Source organism: Grammomys surdaster, unplaced genomic scaffold (assembly GCF_004785775.1).
Source record: "Grammomys surdaster isolate TR1022 unplaced genomic scaffold, NIH_TR_1.0 121000, whole genome shotgun sequence".
NCBI classification, from domain to species: domain Eukaryota; kingdom Metazoa; phylum Chordata; class Mammalia; order Rodentia; family Muridae; genus Grammomys; species Grammomys surdaster.
Genome location: NW_021616837.1, coordinates 1 through 18,355, shown reverse-complemented (window position 1 = coordinate 18,355; position 18,355 = coordinate 1). Strand labels below are relative to the sequence as shown.

The following is an 18,355-nucleotide window of genomic DNA, read 5'->3' as shown; positions in this document are numbered from 1 at the left end:
GCTACAAAGGGGAGGTGTGAGGGGGAAGCAGTGTTCAAGGACTCCAATGGCTGCACAAGACCGTGTGAGCATTGAAGTCTGGAGTGAATGCCTGACCTTGCTGAGGTTGGAGCTTCTGAGAGCAGTGTCCAAAACAAGTAAGTCATTTATATCTATCAAGACACCACCTCTGATTTGGCTTGACAGTGTCCATTTCATCTTAATGTTTTTTGTGTGTTTGTTTCCTTGCATACTTGCTTTCTTGCTTTATATGGGTATTTTGAAGCAGCCAACCTCATTTAACCCAGGATAGCCAGAAGTCCATATGTAGTCAAGTACCATGAAACACCAAATGTTCAGCCTCTACCTCCTGAGGCTGCCCTGCTCTGCTTGTGTATAGTGGATTAAGGAGGCAATATTCAAGGATTCAGGCACCCTGATCAAACACCCCAAGTCCTAATCTACTCTAATATACCTTACAAAAATTGCAATTCAAAATGAATATACATTTATGAAATGACAAGGAAGAAAATTCTATATGGAAGAATACCTGGGTATGAGTTCTTGGAAAGCATCAAACTGACAATTTTAAGCATTCGATTTGGTTTTTTGTTTTTGTTTTTTGATGAATTGATTGATTGATTTTTACTTTCTAACTCCCACACACTAACCCCTCCCTCATTCCTTCCCCTACTCCTAGCTTTCTGATCTGACTGGGGGGGGGCACTTCCTGGATATCTTCCAACCCTGTCATATCAACTCTGTGAGGTTTTGTGCTTCTTCTCCTGCTGTGGTTCATAAGGCAGAGCAGCTAAAAGAATATATCACACATATGGGCACCTGCCTTTGAGATAGACTGCTTAACCATTGTTTGGGCCTACGTGAAACCAAGCTACACTAAAGCTGCATATGTGTGGAAGTCCTTGGTCCTGTCTCTGTAAGTTCTTTCAATGGTGGTTCAGTCTCTGAGAGCCCCAAGGGTTGGCAGTGTTAATATTCCTGTGGAATTGCTATCCCTTTCGAGGCCTGCAGACCTACCCCTTGTTCTTCCATAAGAGTCCCCAAGATCCATTCACTGTCTGTGGGTCTCTGAGTCAGCTGCTGTGTAGAGCCTCTCAGAGAATAGGAATTCTGGCCTCATGTCTGCAAGCATAACACAGTATCATTAATAATGTCAGGAATTGGTGCTTGTCCATGAGAATGGTCTCTTGTTGGGATCATTGTTATTTCCCTATTCCTTCAGTCTCTGTTCCAAGAAATGTTCCATTTCTTCCTTTTCTTGCACAGATGTATAAAGAATTACCAGTCCAGTTTTCAGAATAATTAGCATTATTTGTCTAAAAGATAAATTCTGAACAGATCTCTCTAATGAAGGCAGACAAACTTTTACACAAATCCCATTTATGTTAGTTGTAGACTTTAATACAGAGCAATGTCCCTGAGAACTGAGAATAAGGCTCATGACATTCTCTCCACTCTCCTCTGCTCCACCTTCCAAACAAAACCTGCCTTCTGATTAACTGCTTGTGTCCCAAACTGATCTTGCCTGGGATTATTTTTATTGTCTCTATTGTTAGAATTCTCTTTCTGAAAGTGAAAAAATTGACACTAGACTGAGAGTCCAGAGCCCACTGAGTGTACTTTTCCCCACTATCAACTCTTATTTGATTATTGAGTCATGTATTAGTAAATTGAGTGAGGTGGATTTGTTTTAAGCAAAGATTTTTTTATTGGATATTTTCTTTACTTACATTTCAAATGTTATCTATTTTTAGTTTCACCTTGGAAATGCCCTACCTTATCCCCGTTCTGCCTTCTGTGAAGCTCTTTCTCCACTCACCCACACATTCCTGCTTCCCTGCCCTTGAATTCTGCTACACTGAAGCATTGAGCATTCACTGGGCCAAGGACTTATCCTCTCACTGATGTCCAACAAGGCCATCTTCTGCGACATATGTGGCTGCAGCCATGAGTTTTCCCATGTGTACTCCTTGGTTGGTGGTCTTGTCCTGGGGAGCTCTGTGGGAGTGGCTTGTTTGGTTGATATGGTTGTTCTTCCTATGGGGTTTCAAACCGCTTCTAGTCCTTCAGTAGTTTCTTTAACTCCTCCACTGGGTACCTCATGCTCAGCCAAGTGGTTGCTAGTATCCACTTCTGTATTTGTCAGGCTCTGACACAGCCTCTCTGGAGACAACTATATCAGGTTCCTGTCAGCATGAACTTCTTGGCAGCCACAATAGCGTCTACATTTGGTGACTCTATATAGGGTGGATTCCTTGGTGTGGCCATCTCGATGCACTTTCCTTCAGTCTCTGCTCTGAAACTTCAACTCTCACCAATCCTCTTGCCTCAAATATGGGACTGTAGCCAGCCTTACAATAGGAAATATGGTCATGGCAACTCTTGTCCTTTTTCCTCAACTCTGTGCCTTGCATAGAACCATTAGTTTACATTTTGAAAGGTAGACCTTCAAAGTCCATTTCTTTTTATGGAGGTTTCCTCTTCTTGAGGCTGCCTACCAGGGCCAGCTCTCAAGACATTTGCCTTACATAATTATGAAGCCCAATTAAAATTCAATGCCTCATTCTCACCTGAAGTTTACCTTTTACCTCTATAAGAAGCCTTCTGCTTATAGGCTAGCCATTCTGTCTCTTGTTTATACTGAGGCAGTTCTTTGCTCCTGACCTGTCCCCAGGGACCACCAGTCAATTACCCTATCCCTTGTTCCTTTCCCATTCTATCTTGTCTTCAATCTTTTATCACTCTCCTTTTCCCCTTAAACTTTGTCCCTCTGGTGCACATAGGTCTTCTTTGTGCTTTGAACTTGGTCTTAGGGTATTTTAGGTTTACTCTGAAGATACCAACATAATGATTCATTCCTGACTTCATCCAGAAACATCTTTCATTCTGTATGGGCATCCCTTCAAAAAACTCACGGTTTTAAATTGTCTTAGACTATTCATAGAATCTCATTAAGAGCAACCTGGTATTTTTTTTTAAATAAAATAGCCTGGTGTGGAGGAGTATATATTTAATTTCGTCTTTCCAGTGGGCTCTATTATGGAAAATTAGAGCCTTTAGAAGCCAGTGAGGCAGAGCCCCTAGGTATTAGGTCCAGAGACAGTGGCCAGCCTGGATATTAATGAAATGAACTATAGAATGTAAGGAGACTGTGAGAAGTTCCATAGAGAACATCTTCTTCTTCTCAGCCTACTATGAGCCACTTCAATAACTTAAAGAAGCTGCACTAAACTCGAAGGTTCGGAACCCCCCACAAGGACCTTTCACAGGGAACCAGGGCATGATGTTTGGACATATTTCTCTGCCTAAGGAGTGAAGCTTTTCTTAATCAACATAAATGGATATTATCCAAAAAGTTCAGAATACCAATGATACACATCACAGACTATATAAGAAAGCTTAAATGGAAAAAAGTCCCAGGTATGGATCCCTGAAACCCACTTAGAAGTGAGACAAAATAATAATGGGAGGCAGTGGGAGAGAGGAAATTGGTTGGGAGAGAGGAGGGAGGAGGTCAATAGGAGGGGCAGGATCAAGTATAGGGAGGAACAAAAGGGCTATCCAGAAAAATGCCAGGACAGAAGGGCCAAACAGAAGGCCAGAAGAATGAAGTCAAATATGCAGCATTGGGGAGACTACTATCACTCAACGGAGCTGACATTTGCAGAAATGCTCTGCAGTGTGGAGATGGAACTGGAAGAGATCTCCTCTAGTAGATAAGCATGGCCATAATTTAAAGGATAGTCACCCATCCATTTCAAAATTTTTAACCCAGAATTGTTCTGATCTAGAGGAAATACAGTAACAAAAATGGAGCAGAGACAGAAAGAAAGGCCAGACAGTGGATGGCTCAATTTAGGATCCATCCCATGCTCAGGCACTAAACCCTGATATTACTGATGGTATTTTGTGCTTGCATACAGGAGCCTAGTATGGCTGACCTCAGAAAGGATATACCAGAAACTGACTGAAACATATTCAGATTCTTACAGTCAATCATTGGATTGAGGTTGGAGACCAATATGGAAGAGTTAGAAGATGGACTGAAGGGGATGAAGGGGATTGCAACCCCATAGGAAGAACAACAGTGTCAACTAACCAAGATCCCTGAGAGGTCCCAGAGACTAAGTCAAAATCCAAGGAGCATACATGGGTTGGTTTTTGGCTCCGGGCATATTGTAGCAGAGAACCACCTTGTCTTGTCTCTCTGGGAGTAGATGTACTTAATTATGGAGAAATGTGATGCCCCGGGAAAGAGAAATACTGGTAGGGTGTGGTAGGGGTGGATGAGAAAGGGGTTGGGTTGTAGAGCACCCTCTCAGTGGTGAAGGGATGATGTGGTTAAGAACTTGGGAAAGAGTACTGGGAAGGGGGGCTGTTGGGAGCAAACACCTAGCCAAAAGCAGCTATCATCTTTGCAGCCATCTTGAGCCATATACCCTGACAAGAGACTTGTTTTCAACAGCCCACAACAGCTGAGCACACTCTGATAAACATCTTGTTTTTCTCATATATCTTGTTTTACTGTTTAGTACCGCCCGCTGCTAGGTGCATGTGGTCTCCTCACTGCTAGCTAGGCACAGGTGATATCCATGCTGCAAGGCACATGACATAGTGCCTTCAGCTGTGCGTGTCCACGAGGGCAAAGCACGTGGTAAAGGGTATAAATACCCAGGATTTCCTTTCAATAAATGAGACTTGAAGAGACTTGATCAGACTCTCTGTCTTGTCTCCATTTCTCGTGTCTCCGTCCTCACTCTCACTCTCTCTTGCTAGGCCCTGACCTGCAGACCAGAGCAGCAGAACAGGCCATCACAAAGTGGCCCCCGAATGTGAGGCAGCTCAGTCAGCTACAGGGAGCAACTTTTGGAAAGTAAATAAATAAAATAATTTAATAATGATTAAAAAGAAAACAAACAAACAAACAAAAAACATGATGAAACACACTTGTCATCCAACACCCAGGAGGCAAAGGCAGAAGCAGCTGGATTGCCATGTTAGTGGTTTTCCTGGTCTAAATAAGGAGTTCACAGTCCATCAGTCTATCAAGCCAGACAATAAGTGGAATAAAATGATTGTATAAGTGACTAAACTAATTATGATTAAGTTGATTGGTGTTGAAATATGCTTTTAACCTCAGCACCCAGGAGGCAAAAGTAGCTGGAGTGCTCTGTTACTGGCCATCCTTGTCTAAATAGGGAGTTCCTAGTCAACTGTACATAAAGCCAATCCATACCTGAAATAAAATGAGAATATTAATGACTAAATTAATTATGATTAAGCAGGACAGTGGTAGAACATGCCTTTAATCACCGCACCAGGAAGGCAGAGGCATACAGATCTCTGTGGGATTGAGTCTATCCTGGTCTACAGAGATAGTTTCAGACAGCACGAACTACACATAGAAATCCTGTCTTGGAAAACAGAAGATTTTCTTTTCTTTTACAAAGGTGTGGTGATAGATGCCAAATCTTGTAAGCTCAAACTTAGTTTTAGAGAACCTGACCTAAGTTTAAACTCAGATAAATTAACAGGCTGGTATCTAGCATTTGTTTCCAATTTGCCTCCAGTGAAACTCAAGCCTAGCTCCAGTCTACAGGTTTAAGCCACCAAAAGTCCAGCATCTCCATGTTGAACCCCAACAAGACCAGCATCTCCAAGATGCACCCCCAACAAACCATTATCTTCAGGTTATTTCTCTAAGAAACTTGTACCCCAGGTTACAAGCCTACCCCTTTCCTGAAGACCAACAGTGTAGAGGAGAACAAAAGATAAGTTTATGATATGATTCCCAGGTCCAACCAATTATGTTAAAGGCAATAGTAGCTTTCCAATTAGATGCTTGCACACCTACTCCCTGCTTGCTGCTTAGTATAAAACTTGCCCCAATAGACATTCAGGGTTCCTTTCTCCACCAAAACCATCCAGCCTAGGATACAGAGCCTGCTATGAGTTGCATCAGATTGGCTCCTCTGTGTGTTTTTGGGGATCACTAACATTTCCCTGGCACAAAAATACACTTAGAAAAGAAAGTGAAATATCTGCATGAAAAGGACTTCAAGTTTCTGAAGAAAGTAATTGAAGAAGATTCCAGAAGAGGGAAAGATCTCCCGTGGTCATTGACAATTGGGATAACTTAGTGAAAAATGGCCATCTTACAAAAAGCAATCTACAGATGAAATGCAATCCTCATTTCAAATTCAACACAATATAAGACCAGATACACTAAATGCCATAGAAGAGAAAGTGGGAAATAACCTTGAACCCAATGGTCAAAGAGCCAATAACCTGAAAAGAACATCAATGGATCAGATCAACAATTGATAAATGGGACCTGATATAACTACAAATCTTCTTTAAGGCAAAGGATATTGTCAATGAGACAAAATGGTGGTCTACAGATTGTAAAAGTCTCTTCAACAACCCTATACTTGACAGAGTGCTAACATTTAAAATTGTAAAGAAATCAAGAAGTTAGACACCAACAACCCAAATAATCTAATTAAGAAATGAGTCACGGCTGGGCAGTGGTGGTGCACGCCTTTAATCCCAGCACTTGGGAGCCAGAGGCTGGTGGATTTCTGAGTTCGAGGCCAGCCTGGTCTACAGAGTGAGTTCCAGGACAGCCAGGGATACACAGAGAAAGCCTGTCTTGAAAAACCAAAAAAAAAAAAAAAAGGAAGAAAGAAAAGAAATGAGGCACAAAGTTAAACAGCAAATGCCCAACAGATGAACCTTGAAAGATAGTGAAGAAATTAAAGAAATGTACAAAGTCTTTTGTCATCAGGGAAATACAAATCAAATCAACTTTTTGGTTCCATCTTTCACTCATCAAATTGGCAACAATTGAAATTCAAGTGATAGCAATGCTTGCCAGGATGTAGAGCAAAGTACATGTCCTTCTCTGTCCCAAAAGATTATGAATAATATATATTCACTTATAAGTGGATATTAGGCATAAATTACAGGATACCCACACTACAATCCAAATACTTGAAGAAGCTAAACACAAAGAAGGCATAAGCAATGATGCTTGAATCCCACTTAGAAGGGGGAATAAAATAGTCTTAAGAGCCAGATAGAGGTCAGGAAAAAGTTGGGAGAGATGATGGGAAGGGGAATGAGGACTTTCAAGACAAGGTGTGGAGAGGGACAGGAGTGATGGCCAGATGGCCATGAAACCTGCAACTGCAACATAAAGTGGAGGGGAGGAAGGAGGCATCTCCAGGATGAGAGAGAGAAAGAGAGAGAGAGAGAGAGAGAGAGAGAGAGAGAGAGAGAGAGAGAGAGGAGAGAGAGGGAGAGAGAGAGAGAGAGAGAGAGAGAGAGGAGAGAGAGAGAGAATAATCTTAGCACTCTCACCCCTACCCCCAAAACTTTAGTCATGCCTGCAGATAAAAGTAGGCAAGAATCAAACGACTAAGAATGTAATGGGGAAGAAGTGCCCTTTCTCAGCCATAAGGCCATCTGCTGGAGTGATTTGTACCTATCTATTTATCCTTGATCATAATGTGCTTATTTATGTTTATCTCTTTGGACAGCAGAGCACTTTATGTAGTTAATAAACCCTACAGATTGAAGTGACTAATAGGTTAGTCTCTCATAATCTAGACATTGATGTTTTTCATTTTTACTAGGAGCCATGCTTCCCAGCTCACAAGGTGTGAAAGCCAAAGAATAGACAGGATCTTAGTAGGAATTTTAGGTGCAGGGCCATGAAGATTTGGAGAGCTCAAGTGGTTGGAAATGGATTGATTTAGAGGAAGAAGAAGCATGTGGTCTGAGTGCTGACTAAATGAATAGCTGAGGCACATTCTCCAAAGAGAAGAGTGAGGGGCTGCTTGGAAAGATGGCTCTCAGCAAATTCTGTTTGTCTTACACATCTCTCAGGTAACAATCATGCAATCTTCAAGCATCTTCCATGTAGATTTTGAATGAAGTGAACACCTTCATTCTGCTTAGAGCACGTAACATTTTTAACAGCTATTTTCAAAAGGGATGGGGCCAACTGCAACTTGATGTGGGTTATAAATATTTCTCTAACTTCTGTTTTTTCTGAGGAAAATATAAAACTTTTTTCCGCCCTCCAAAAACAAAATAGAATATTATGAGGCTTGCCCGGACTACATGGAGAGTTCCAGGACAGACAGCAATATATAGAGACACTTACCTTCAAAACAAACAAACAAGCAAACAAACAAATCCCCATGTTTCCATGTAACTCACAAGAATCTCATCACTCCAAAGTATGTAAAAGTCAGATCTCAAAGGATTTATTGGAGAGTGTCTAGACTGAATGATTTCCTTTTGAGAAAGCTACTAAACTGAAAGGAGAGTGAAACTCAAGAGCCCATTAACTAAACCACTCCCCAAAATGAAGTCTTTGTTCATTAATTTAGCAGCTATTTATCTACTCATTTTTACCTTGTGTTTAAGCAAATTCTTGATCTGTAGCTAATGTTGATAAGTTCCCAGTACTCCTGCTTCAGCATTCCACATCATAGGATGTCTGTTGTAAATCAACACACCTGGCTGAGTTTGCTTTGCATGTGATGCACATGGTTCTGAGTGTGTGCCCCACTGGCATTGCTCTGTTCCTGACACTAGACATGCACACAGATTCTCCTAAAAATATCCTCTGAGGACTTTGTGACAAACATATTGCCACAACTGTGCATTCATTCCTGGATTATATAGCTGAGTTGGATGCTCTGTCTTTCTTCAGTTGTATAAGCTAGCTAATCAAGAGGGTTGAGGCAGGAGGATAGCTTGCAACTACTGTTGTGAGGCAGCAGTTCTGGTCATGCAGTCTCCAGATGGTCTTGATTGATACTGGTCATAGGTGAAGTAGTAGAGAGAGAAACTTACGAAGATGCTAAGATTTCATTTCTAAAGAAACAGAGGGCTACAGCCTCTCAGGGAAGACTGACAGCTAACTAGCTCACTCTAGTTATTTTGTTCAAACATCATTCAAAGTTCATTGGGGATAGGAAAGATTCCAGCTACCAAGGTTATCTTGTCCTTACTGCTCATGGGAACAGACAGCCAACACAAATATCAGTGCCTTTTGACTTTGGCTAGCCATAATCAATTGAAAGAACTCCAGGTTTGACAGAAGTGTCTCAGGACCAAGATGAGTGCAGCTGCATGCTCTCACATAGCATCAAGGGCAGACATTCCAAAGAAACAATATTTCCTTAAGGTTCATACATTCTCATGGCAGTTTCTCAGCTTCTACTGATTGACCCAAACATACCAAAGAATTATGGGTCATTTAAAGCAGTTTCAAATTTATATCATTTATACAGATGGTGTCCTTGTCTCTTAGTAAAAAGAGCATGTCTCAGAACAATCCACCCAGGAAACAAAGTCGTGGATGTCAATAATTTGGGCTAAACCAGGCATGGACAAACACACACATGTTTAGAGCACAGGCTCGTCTTTCAAAGGACCCAAATAAAATTCCCAGCACCCATATCAGGTAGCTCACAACACCTAAAATTCCAGATCCAGAGAGATCCTACTCCTTTGGCCTCTCGGAATGTTGATCTATGTTAACATTTCTCATTAAAGACATGCATACACATAACTAAATGCAAGAACAAAAATTAAAGTTTGATAAATGAGACTATTACTCCAGTAATTTAATGAATGAATGGATGATTGAATAAGTAAATGAATAAATAAATGTATATATACAGATGTATACAGTAAAATTAAATTGAAGATTATTTCTAAGCAGTATTTTTTATGCACAGCAGGCTGGAACAATCTTGTAATTAAAGATTCATAATTGCTTTTCATTTAAAAGTATATTTTTTATTTTGGCTTTTTTGGGTTTTGGTTTTTCTCCTTTTTTTTTCTTCCTTTCTTTTGACAGTTTATTTGTATAGCGCTGTCTGTAAAGAAAATTGCTATATAGAAAAGGCTGACCTTCAACTCTGAGATATCCCTCCATCTACTTCCCTAGTAAAGTAGAAACTTCCATTTTCTCTGGAAAGTTAGCTATATCAAATGATGTTTTGCTGGGGCTTACAGGTGAAAGGATATCTTGCTAAAGCAGACATGTGAAGAATATTTTCCTGAAGCAGGCACAGGTGAAAGAATGTGTTAATATAGCAGACATATAAAGGTTGCTTGATAAAGGAGTAGATATGACCCTACAGAGAGTAGGAGACCAGTACTGAGCTTTGGTTTGGAAAGCTCTTCCCACTAATTTTTACTAACAGCACCCATTTATTGGTTTGACTTACAAAGTAATGTTGAGCTCAACTTGTTATAATGCTGCTATTGCGAAGACCTGCTTATGTGGGACCGGTGGTGGTGGCACACACCTTTAAACCCAGCACTTGGGAGACAGAGGCAGGCAGATTTCTGAGTTCGAGGCCAGCCTGGTCCTTGGTCTACATTGTGAGTTCCAGGACAGCCAGGGCTACACAGAGAAACCCTGTCTCGAAAAACAAAAGAACAAAAAAACCAAAAAAAAAAAAGAACTGCTTGTGTGGTTCCTGTGCCAGCTGGCTTCTTCTATGTCAACTCCTAAAACCAATTGGCAAGCCTGGTGGTTTCTTCAGAATTGAACTACAGATGTAGGTTCCTGCCTAGTGTCTGCTGGCTGAGAGGACTTGATTGAAGCTGCTGGTTTCTGCGTCTTGGGCTGCCTTGGGCTGCCTTTAGGCTCTGTGCATCCAGGAGCTCAGGACATCATTCAGCATACTTGTCCACAGGGACTTGTCTGAGTCAGAAGGGGTCTGGTACAGCACTCAGGTATCATATATTCAGGCTATTACTTAGGAAGTATAAGTTTCCCCCATGCCAGGTACCACCACAAGGCCAGAGTCCCTTCTCTGCAATAGTAGAGGACTCAGTGTGCCCTGTTGTACTCTCTAGAGGTCTCAAGTCCAAACACTCATCAGTCTCAGCATATGCAGGCTCTCACGAGAACTTACACAGGTATAATTAATCTTTGTCCCATCAGGTACCAAACCCTGCTCCATTGAATCTCATTTCCCTTTGGAAAGTTTATTCAGGAGAAGGCAATGTGACCAGGCTCTTGTCATGGCAAAAAGACACTGATCATGTATAAAGGCCCTCAAAATAGACAGTCCTACTGTCATAGACCCAAAAACCCAGGTTCTGCTTTCCACACATTGAGTCTGCCAAGCAGAGACTGAGGAGAATCCCTGAAATGTATGGCATTACTCTTTACTTTTGAAGTTGTTACAAGGTCCTGTGGGATTCTGGGCTTTATTATACTAATTTGGAGAGTGAGGTAGAAGTTCTGTCACCTGCCTGTGCATCCAGACTTTGTGTGAAATTTAAAAGTGAACCAAGGCTTTTAAATTTCCTCTAATCTGCTCTGGAACAATGTGTCTACATAAGAGTATCCTGAAATAATGTGAATCTGAGCTAGACATGCTATTGAATCCTTCAACATACAATGGTTTCCCTCATTTGCTTTCTCTTCTCTTTCTGTGTAGCTGTGGACTTTGCACACTGAGACAGGATGCTCTTGACTTTAAGACCAATCTAGATTTTATGGGAAGACAAAGAAGAAGGAATCAAACAAACAAACAAAAAGAATGTTAGGAGTGCCTACAAAGGAAAGAAGAGTAAATATTACCAACTTGGTCCATCCACTCTCATTTTTCATGAAGTGCTGGAGCATGTAGTATACATAAGAATCACTGGGTGGGGACTGGAATAAGGATAAGTGCTTATGGAGGGTGCAAGAGACCTTCCTGCATGCACCATGTTGGCCTGATACAGCCATTGCTATGATTTCCAGCCATGCTCTCAATCATGCTCACGCTAATACTCACAGGCCTCAGACAAGCATGCTATGAAATGTTTGAGCAAACAACAGAAGGCCGAGTCCTGGGAGTTGACCACAACCAGTTTGGATAAGTGTCATATGCTTGTGGACTAAGAGATCCACCTGTCTCTGCTTTGCAAGTGCTGTGATTAAAGGCATCAGGCACAACAGCTTGGCCTCAATAAATCATTTCTTGACTACCTCTCTGGGCTAAGAATCTTCCTGTGTTCTGACCTGATCTAATTTACCTACACCATCCCAATCTGAAAATAAGAAAGTGGGTGGAGACTCAATTATTGAATCAAAGGCCTACTTTGGCTGGGAGGGTGTGGCTACAACGAAAGGGTTCAGCTGAAAGGTATATAAAAAGTCATAGCAGGCAGAGAAACCCTCTGACTCTTGAAGCCTGGAGTTACAACCTTCTCCTGCCTGAATATGGCGATCTGTCCCCAATGTCCAGATCAAGTAAGTTCCTCAGCTCCATAACGATACCTCATCTCATGCAACCTAGTCTAGCCTTGTCCTCACTTGAAATTTTGTTCATATAATTTTCTACTTGGTGGTTCTTCTTTTTTAAGATGAGTGCTCTCTAAGTAAGTTTGCCTGGCTGGTATCCTAGATATTCTGTCCTTTTTGGCTAATATCCACTTACCAGTTAGTATATACCATGCATGTCATTCTGGGTCTTTGTTACCTCACTCAATGATATTTTCTAGTTCCATTTATTTGCTTGAAACATTCTTGATGTCCTCATTTTTTATTAGCTGGATTGTATTCCATTGTGGAAATGACCTACATTTTCTGTATCCATTCTTCAGTTGAGTGCTATCTGGGTTGTTTCAAGCTTCTGGCTATTACATAAAAGGCTGCTGTGAACATAGAGGTGCAAGTGTCCTTGTGGTATGGTGGGGCGTCTTCTGGGTATATGACCAGGAGTAGTATAGCTGCCTATTCAGGTAGAAGTGTTTTCAATTTTTTGATGATCAACCAGCTGGGTTTCCAGAGTGCTCACACCAGTTTGCAATCACACCAGAAATGGAGGAGGGTTCTCTTTCTCCACATGCTCACAAGCAAGTGCAATCACTGTAGGTTTTGATCGTAGTGATTCTGATTATTGTAAGGTGGAATCTCAAGGTCATTTTGGTTTGCATTTCCCTGAAGACTAAGGACTTTGAACATTTCTTTAAATGCCTCTTGGTCTTTAGAAATTTTTCTACCTTTGAATTAGGGGAAGGATTGAAGAACCTGAAGCGGAGGGTGACCCCCCTAGTAATCCCACTAATCTCAACTAACCTGGAAGCCTTGGAACTCCCAGAGCCTGAGCTTCCTAACCTGGCAGCATACACAGTCTGGTCCATAGCCCCCACTACATATATAGCTTAGGACTGACTGATATAGCTTCAGTGTGAAAGACTTTAGGCCATAGAGAAGAGGGATACCTGAAGGGTTGGGGTTGTGGAGGGAAGCAACCTCTTGGAGGAAAGACTGAAAAGGAATTAGATGAGGGTCTGTGGGAGGGGAGCAATGACTGGAATGGAAATTAAAATAAGAATGCCAGGCCTTGAACTCACAGAAAGTCTCCTACCTCAGCCACCTGAGGCCTGTTTAACCCAAATATCCAAGAGTGTTCTCTATTATATCTAATTATTAATTGGGTTACTGTGGTTTCTGTAGAATTTTTTGTTTCATTTAGTTTTGTTTTGGAGACAGTCTAGCTAAGAATGTCAGGGAGACCTTGAATTGTAGGCACTCTAGGCTGGAATGTCAGATATGAGTTATTCAAGTGCCTTGAGTGCTGATCTTTATGTCACTTTAAGCCTGACATTCTTTGGTGTGCTTTTATTCCTAGAAACAAGGAGCCATAGGGAGGCTATGAGTGTCAAAATAGCTGGATATTATGTGTGTTTTTTAAGAATGCAAAACAAGGGGCTAGTGAGATGGCTCAGTGGTTAAGAACACTGAGTGCTGCCAGGTGGTTGTGCTGCAGGCCTTTAATCCCAGCACTCCGGAGGCAGAGACAGGCGGATTTCTGAGTTTGAGACCAGCCTGGTCTACAGAGTGAGTTCTAGAACAGCCAGGGCTACACAGAGAAACCCTGTCTCGAAAAAAACAAACAAAAAAAAGAACACTGAGTGCTCTTCCAGGGGTACTATGTTCAATTCCCAGTAACTAAATGGTGGCTCAGAACCATCTATAATGGAATCTGATGCCCTCTTTCTCTTCAGTTGTCTCTAAAGACAGAGACAGTGTACTCACATACATTAAATAAATAAATAGATATATAACTAAATAAATAATGTAAAACAAGGAAACAAACACAAAATACCCAAAAACAAATGGTATTTGCATTTGCTAACTGATAAATAGCCTCTTATTATAATGGAACTCAGGATGTCCTCAAACTTCCAGGAAGACATGTATATATACACACACACACTTATATATATGTGTGCCTGTGTTTAATATTCATTATATCACAACCACAGCCTCCCTCTCTCCTCTCCACCTAAACCTACTCTTGACTGCAACAGTAAGGCAGAAGCTGGATAGTCACCAAGTATGATGGCAGCCTAATTTATATAGAAAGTTTAAAAACAGCTATAAGACCATGTCTCAAAGAAGGAAAAAATCCAAACCAATAAACAACAACACAAAAAAATAAATGAACAAGATATTTCTATCTGCTGATTGATACATGGTCTAGACTTTTCAAGGAAATCAGGACATCTGCAAATTTTCAGAAAGAAGCCAGGTATTATTATTATTATTAAATGTGCTCTTTTTTCTTACCTTTGTTTGGTCTTCCTTTAGACTCTGCAGGTCTCAGGCTAGCTGTTTTGGTGCTGGAGAACTAACCAATAATGACACTGAGCTAGAAAGCCTCCTGACTTAAGCATGGGAATTATATGGGAATTATAATCTCCACCTCATAGTCTCTTTATTCTGGATGCTTTATAAAGAGTCACAGACCATGTCAATGGCTACTGAAGGACAACTGACTTTAGTGTTTGTTTCCCACTCTGTTAGCTCTGTAGTTTGCAGATCTCAAGCTTGGAACTTTACCAACACCTTCTCCAAAAGTCCTGTCAGGGTCACAATCAAAGATTGATGTCAATAACTAATGATGGGAACTTCCAAGCTGAGGTGACTTATTCCATGCAGGGTAGCTGGATAAATAAAGACTGTAAAAACTCTGGAAGCTTATTTTCCTCACTTTCTTTGAGAGCCTGGAAAGCTAAGCACAATCATCATCCAACAAGTGGCTGAGGCTTCAGAGTTCATCATGATCCATTCCCAGTGGGATGAATTCACTCCATCTGTGGCTGCAATTGAATGCTCCTTTGGGAACTTGGATACTTTGTGAGAAAAATCATACCACGAAAGAGAATTATGGCTATAAGACCAGCACAGGCCAAACCAAGCAGTTCTAGATTAGACCTGCTGTGGTGGCCCAGGCTGAGCAGTGATGGAACACACATGTTATCTCATCTCAACACTTGGGAGGCACTTGCAGGCAATTCTCTGTGGGTCCAGGCTACTGAGATCTATAAAGCAAGTTTTAGAACAGCCAAACACAAAGGTAGTTCTGTAAGGATATTATCTCAAACAACAACAACAATAACAACAACAACAACAAAAACCTGAGTGTGCTCAAATTGACATATTGAGTTGTCTGTCATCATTAGTAACCTAGCCCTCACAATTCCTTGTGTGTATAGAAGGGTTTCCTATGTTTCTTGTCATTCATGGTATATTTTTTTGTGGCTTCCCTAGGATGACTCTTTAGAAGAAGACACAATGAAAGTCTACTCTCCACTCACCCTTGAGAAGCTGGCAAGACAGAGTCTACTGAGGGAGGAGGCCTTAGCCATTTCTGCTCTCAAGGACCTGCCCAATATTCTGTTCCCAGTGATGTTTGAGGAGGCCTTCATTAATGGACATACAAAAGTCTTGACAGCCATGATACCTGTGTGGCCCTACCCATACCTTTCTGTAGGAATGAAAATAAGAAACCTCAACTTGGAGACTTTGAAGGCTATGCTCGAGGGACTAGATATACTGATTGCACAAAAGGTTCGCTCCAGGTAGGTAAGATTTTCTGGGGTTGGAGGAAGGTTCTTTGAGTGCTGAGGAGAAACTAGGGACACAGAATATTTGGCCAAGTGTGGATCAGAGGCTTCTGATCATCAATTGTTTCTTCTACCCACAGTCTGGACTATTCTCTTCTGAATGTAGAGGCTGAGAAAGGTGTAGAGGATTGGACTTAGTCTCAACTCTCTGGACAAATAATAAATAATATAGAAGACAGAAAAGAATAGACACACCCAAGAGGAGGGGGGTTTTCCTGCATCCCTCAAAGGTACAAGTGAAATGACAGTGGGATTAAGGAGCTTTACATGAAGGGAAGTAAGAATGGGCTAAAGATGCCTGTCTTGAAAAGAATGCGATTGATTCACTGAGCATGAGTCTCAGGGCTTGATTCTAGACACAGGAAAACAAAGTATTGAACCAAACAGCTTAAATGTAATATGTAGAGTAGAATCAGACTATAACATGTGTCTTCTTTTACCTTTTGAGATTTATACTCATTTCTCCCACAGTAGGTGCAAACTCAGAGAGATCATTTGGAGGAAACGATATCATGATGTTTTTGGCATATGCACTCGATCCTATGAAGGCTTACCAGGATTCATGACACAGAAACAGCCAATGCAAAATAGTCCTGGCTGTGGGGTGAAGAAAGAATTGAAGGTGACAACACAACTTGAACTCATGGAGGGCAGACTTGATGAATCTGCCACATACTTGTTGCAGTGGGCCCAGCAGAGAAAAGATTCCATTCATCTGTGCTGTAGAAAGCTAAATATTCAGGGCTTAACCAAACCCCCAGTCATAGAAATCTTCAACTTTTTACATGCAGACTGTGTACAAGATCTGGAGCTGTTTCATCTTCGTACAGAAGATTTGGCTTTACTTAATCCCTACCTGAGACAGATGAACAATCTTCTCAATCTCAAACTATGTCACATCATAGATATCCCAAGTGATTCCGAAATGTCTCAACTTCCCAAATTCCAGTGTCTGAAGAGTATCTCTGTAACTAGTGTCTCCTTTATACGTGACAACCTGAAAGGATTCCTCAGGTAAAGAAGGGATAGTAGTAGATCAGAGAAAACAAATCTCTTTTCTTTTGCCTTGGTTTTCATGTGGTTTGTTTTGTTTTGTAATGTTTGGTTTCTTTTGCAAGCTATGGAAGCTTTTATGCTCTGGCAAACATAAACCTATCACTATTAGAGACATAGCATATCGAGGCAATGCACCATGTGCTAAGATCTGTATGACCAGGCACCAGCAACCTCTTATTGCCTATGTGTAAAAACTTTTGAGTTCAGAAACAGATTCAGATGATGAGAAATATGGGACAATGTGTTTCAAGGTGAAGACAGGATCATGGAACTTGGAGGAACAAAACCTTGTAGAACTCTTAAAAACAGTACTAGGAAGTTGTTGAATTTTGTTTAGGGTAGTTAGTCCTTCTTACATATTCCATGTTGCCTTGATATATCCATTGCTGTGGTTTTCTGTCAGGCGCTGAGTCATGATTATGGTGATATCTTAAAGACCCAGACTAGAATGCTGTGAGGTATGTGAGCAAAAAACAAAAGGCTATGTCCTGAGGGTTGTTCTCAATATGCATTCAGAATGAGTTTGTGAGAAATGTCATCTGCTTAACTGCCAATTCTATGAACACTCTTCGACACAATTTGACAGAAAGCAATAATGTGTTCTCTCCTCAGGTGCCTGAAGAAACCCTTGGATTCACTTAACATCACTGATTGTATCCTCTCACAGTCAGACTTGGATTTCCTGCCCTATTGCCTAAATATTTTTGAGCTCAAATTGCTAAGCCTTGCTTATATTAATTTATCTTATTTTCACCTTGAGCCTCTCAGGTTTTTCCTTGAGAGAGTTGGACATAGCCTGGAATGCCTGGAATTAGAGGCATGTGGTATCCAGGACTCTCAGTTCAATAACCTGCTGCCTGCCATAAGCCAATGTTTCCACCTCAGAGATGTCAGTTTCTGTGATAATGACTTTTCTCTGCTTTTCCTGAAAGAACTTCTACATCACACAGCCCAGCTGAGCCAGCTGAAAAGTGAGGCATACCCTGCCCCTCTGGAGTGCTATGAAAGGGGTGTAATACTTTCACACAGATTAGAAAACTTTTGTCCTGAGCTCCTGGACATACTCAGGGCCAAAAGAAAGCCCAAGGAGGTCACCTTTGAAACAACACAATGTTCTAAGTGCGGTGGGTACTACATTTATGACCTGGGAAGCCAAAGTTGCATTTTTCAATTATAACTACTGTTAAGGTTGCTTGTGGAAGACAGAAATGGAAGCTGAGTATTGGAGATTGCTGAAATCCTAAGTGAATGTCCACTGCTGAATGGAGCATGGAAATATCAATCACCTATAGGGCTGAAACACACTGGAAAGGCAAGGTCTTCCTCTGAGCTGGTAAATGAATGTAGCATCTAC

General features: G+C 41.2%; 1 protein-coding gene across 1 annotated transcript; it reads left to right on the top strand.

The window, feature by feature from the left end:
* Window positions 1–12,217: 12,217 nt before the first annotated feature.
* Window positions 12,218–18,178, top strand: LOC114636008 (oogenesin-3-like). The gene is made up of 4 exons (XM_028784325.1): window positions 12,218–12,280; window positions 15,590–15,900; window positions 16,417–16,959; window positions 17,614–18,178. The coding sequence occupies exons 1-4, from the start codon at window positions 12,251–12,253 to the stop codon at window positions 18,176–18,178; spliced, it is 1,449 nt and encodes a 482-aa protein (XP_028640158.1). The 5' UTR covers window positions 12,218–12,250.
* Window positions 18,179–18,355: the final 177 nt, after the last annotated feature.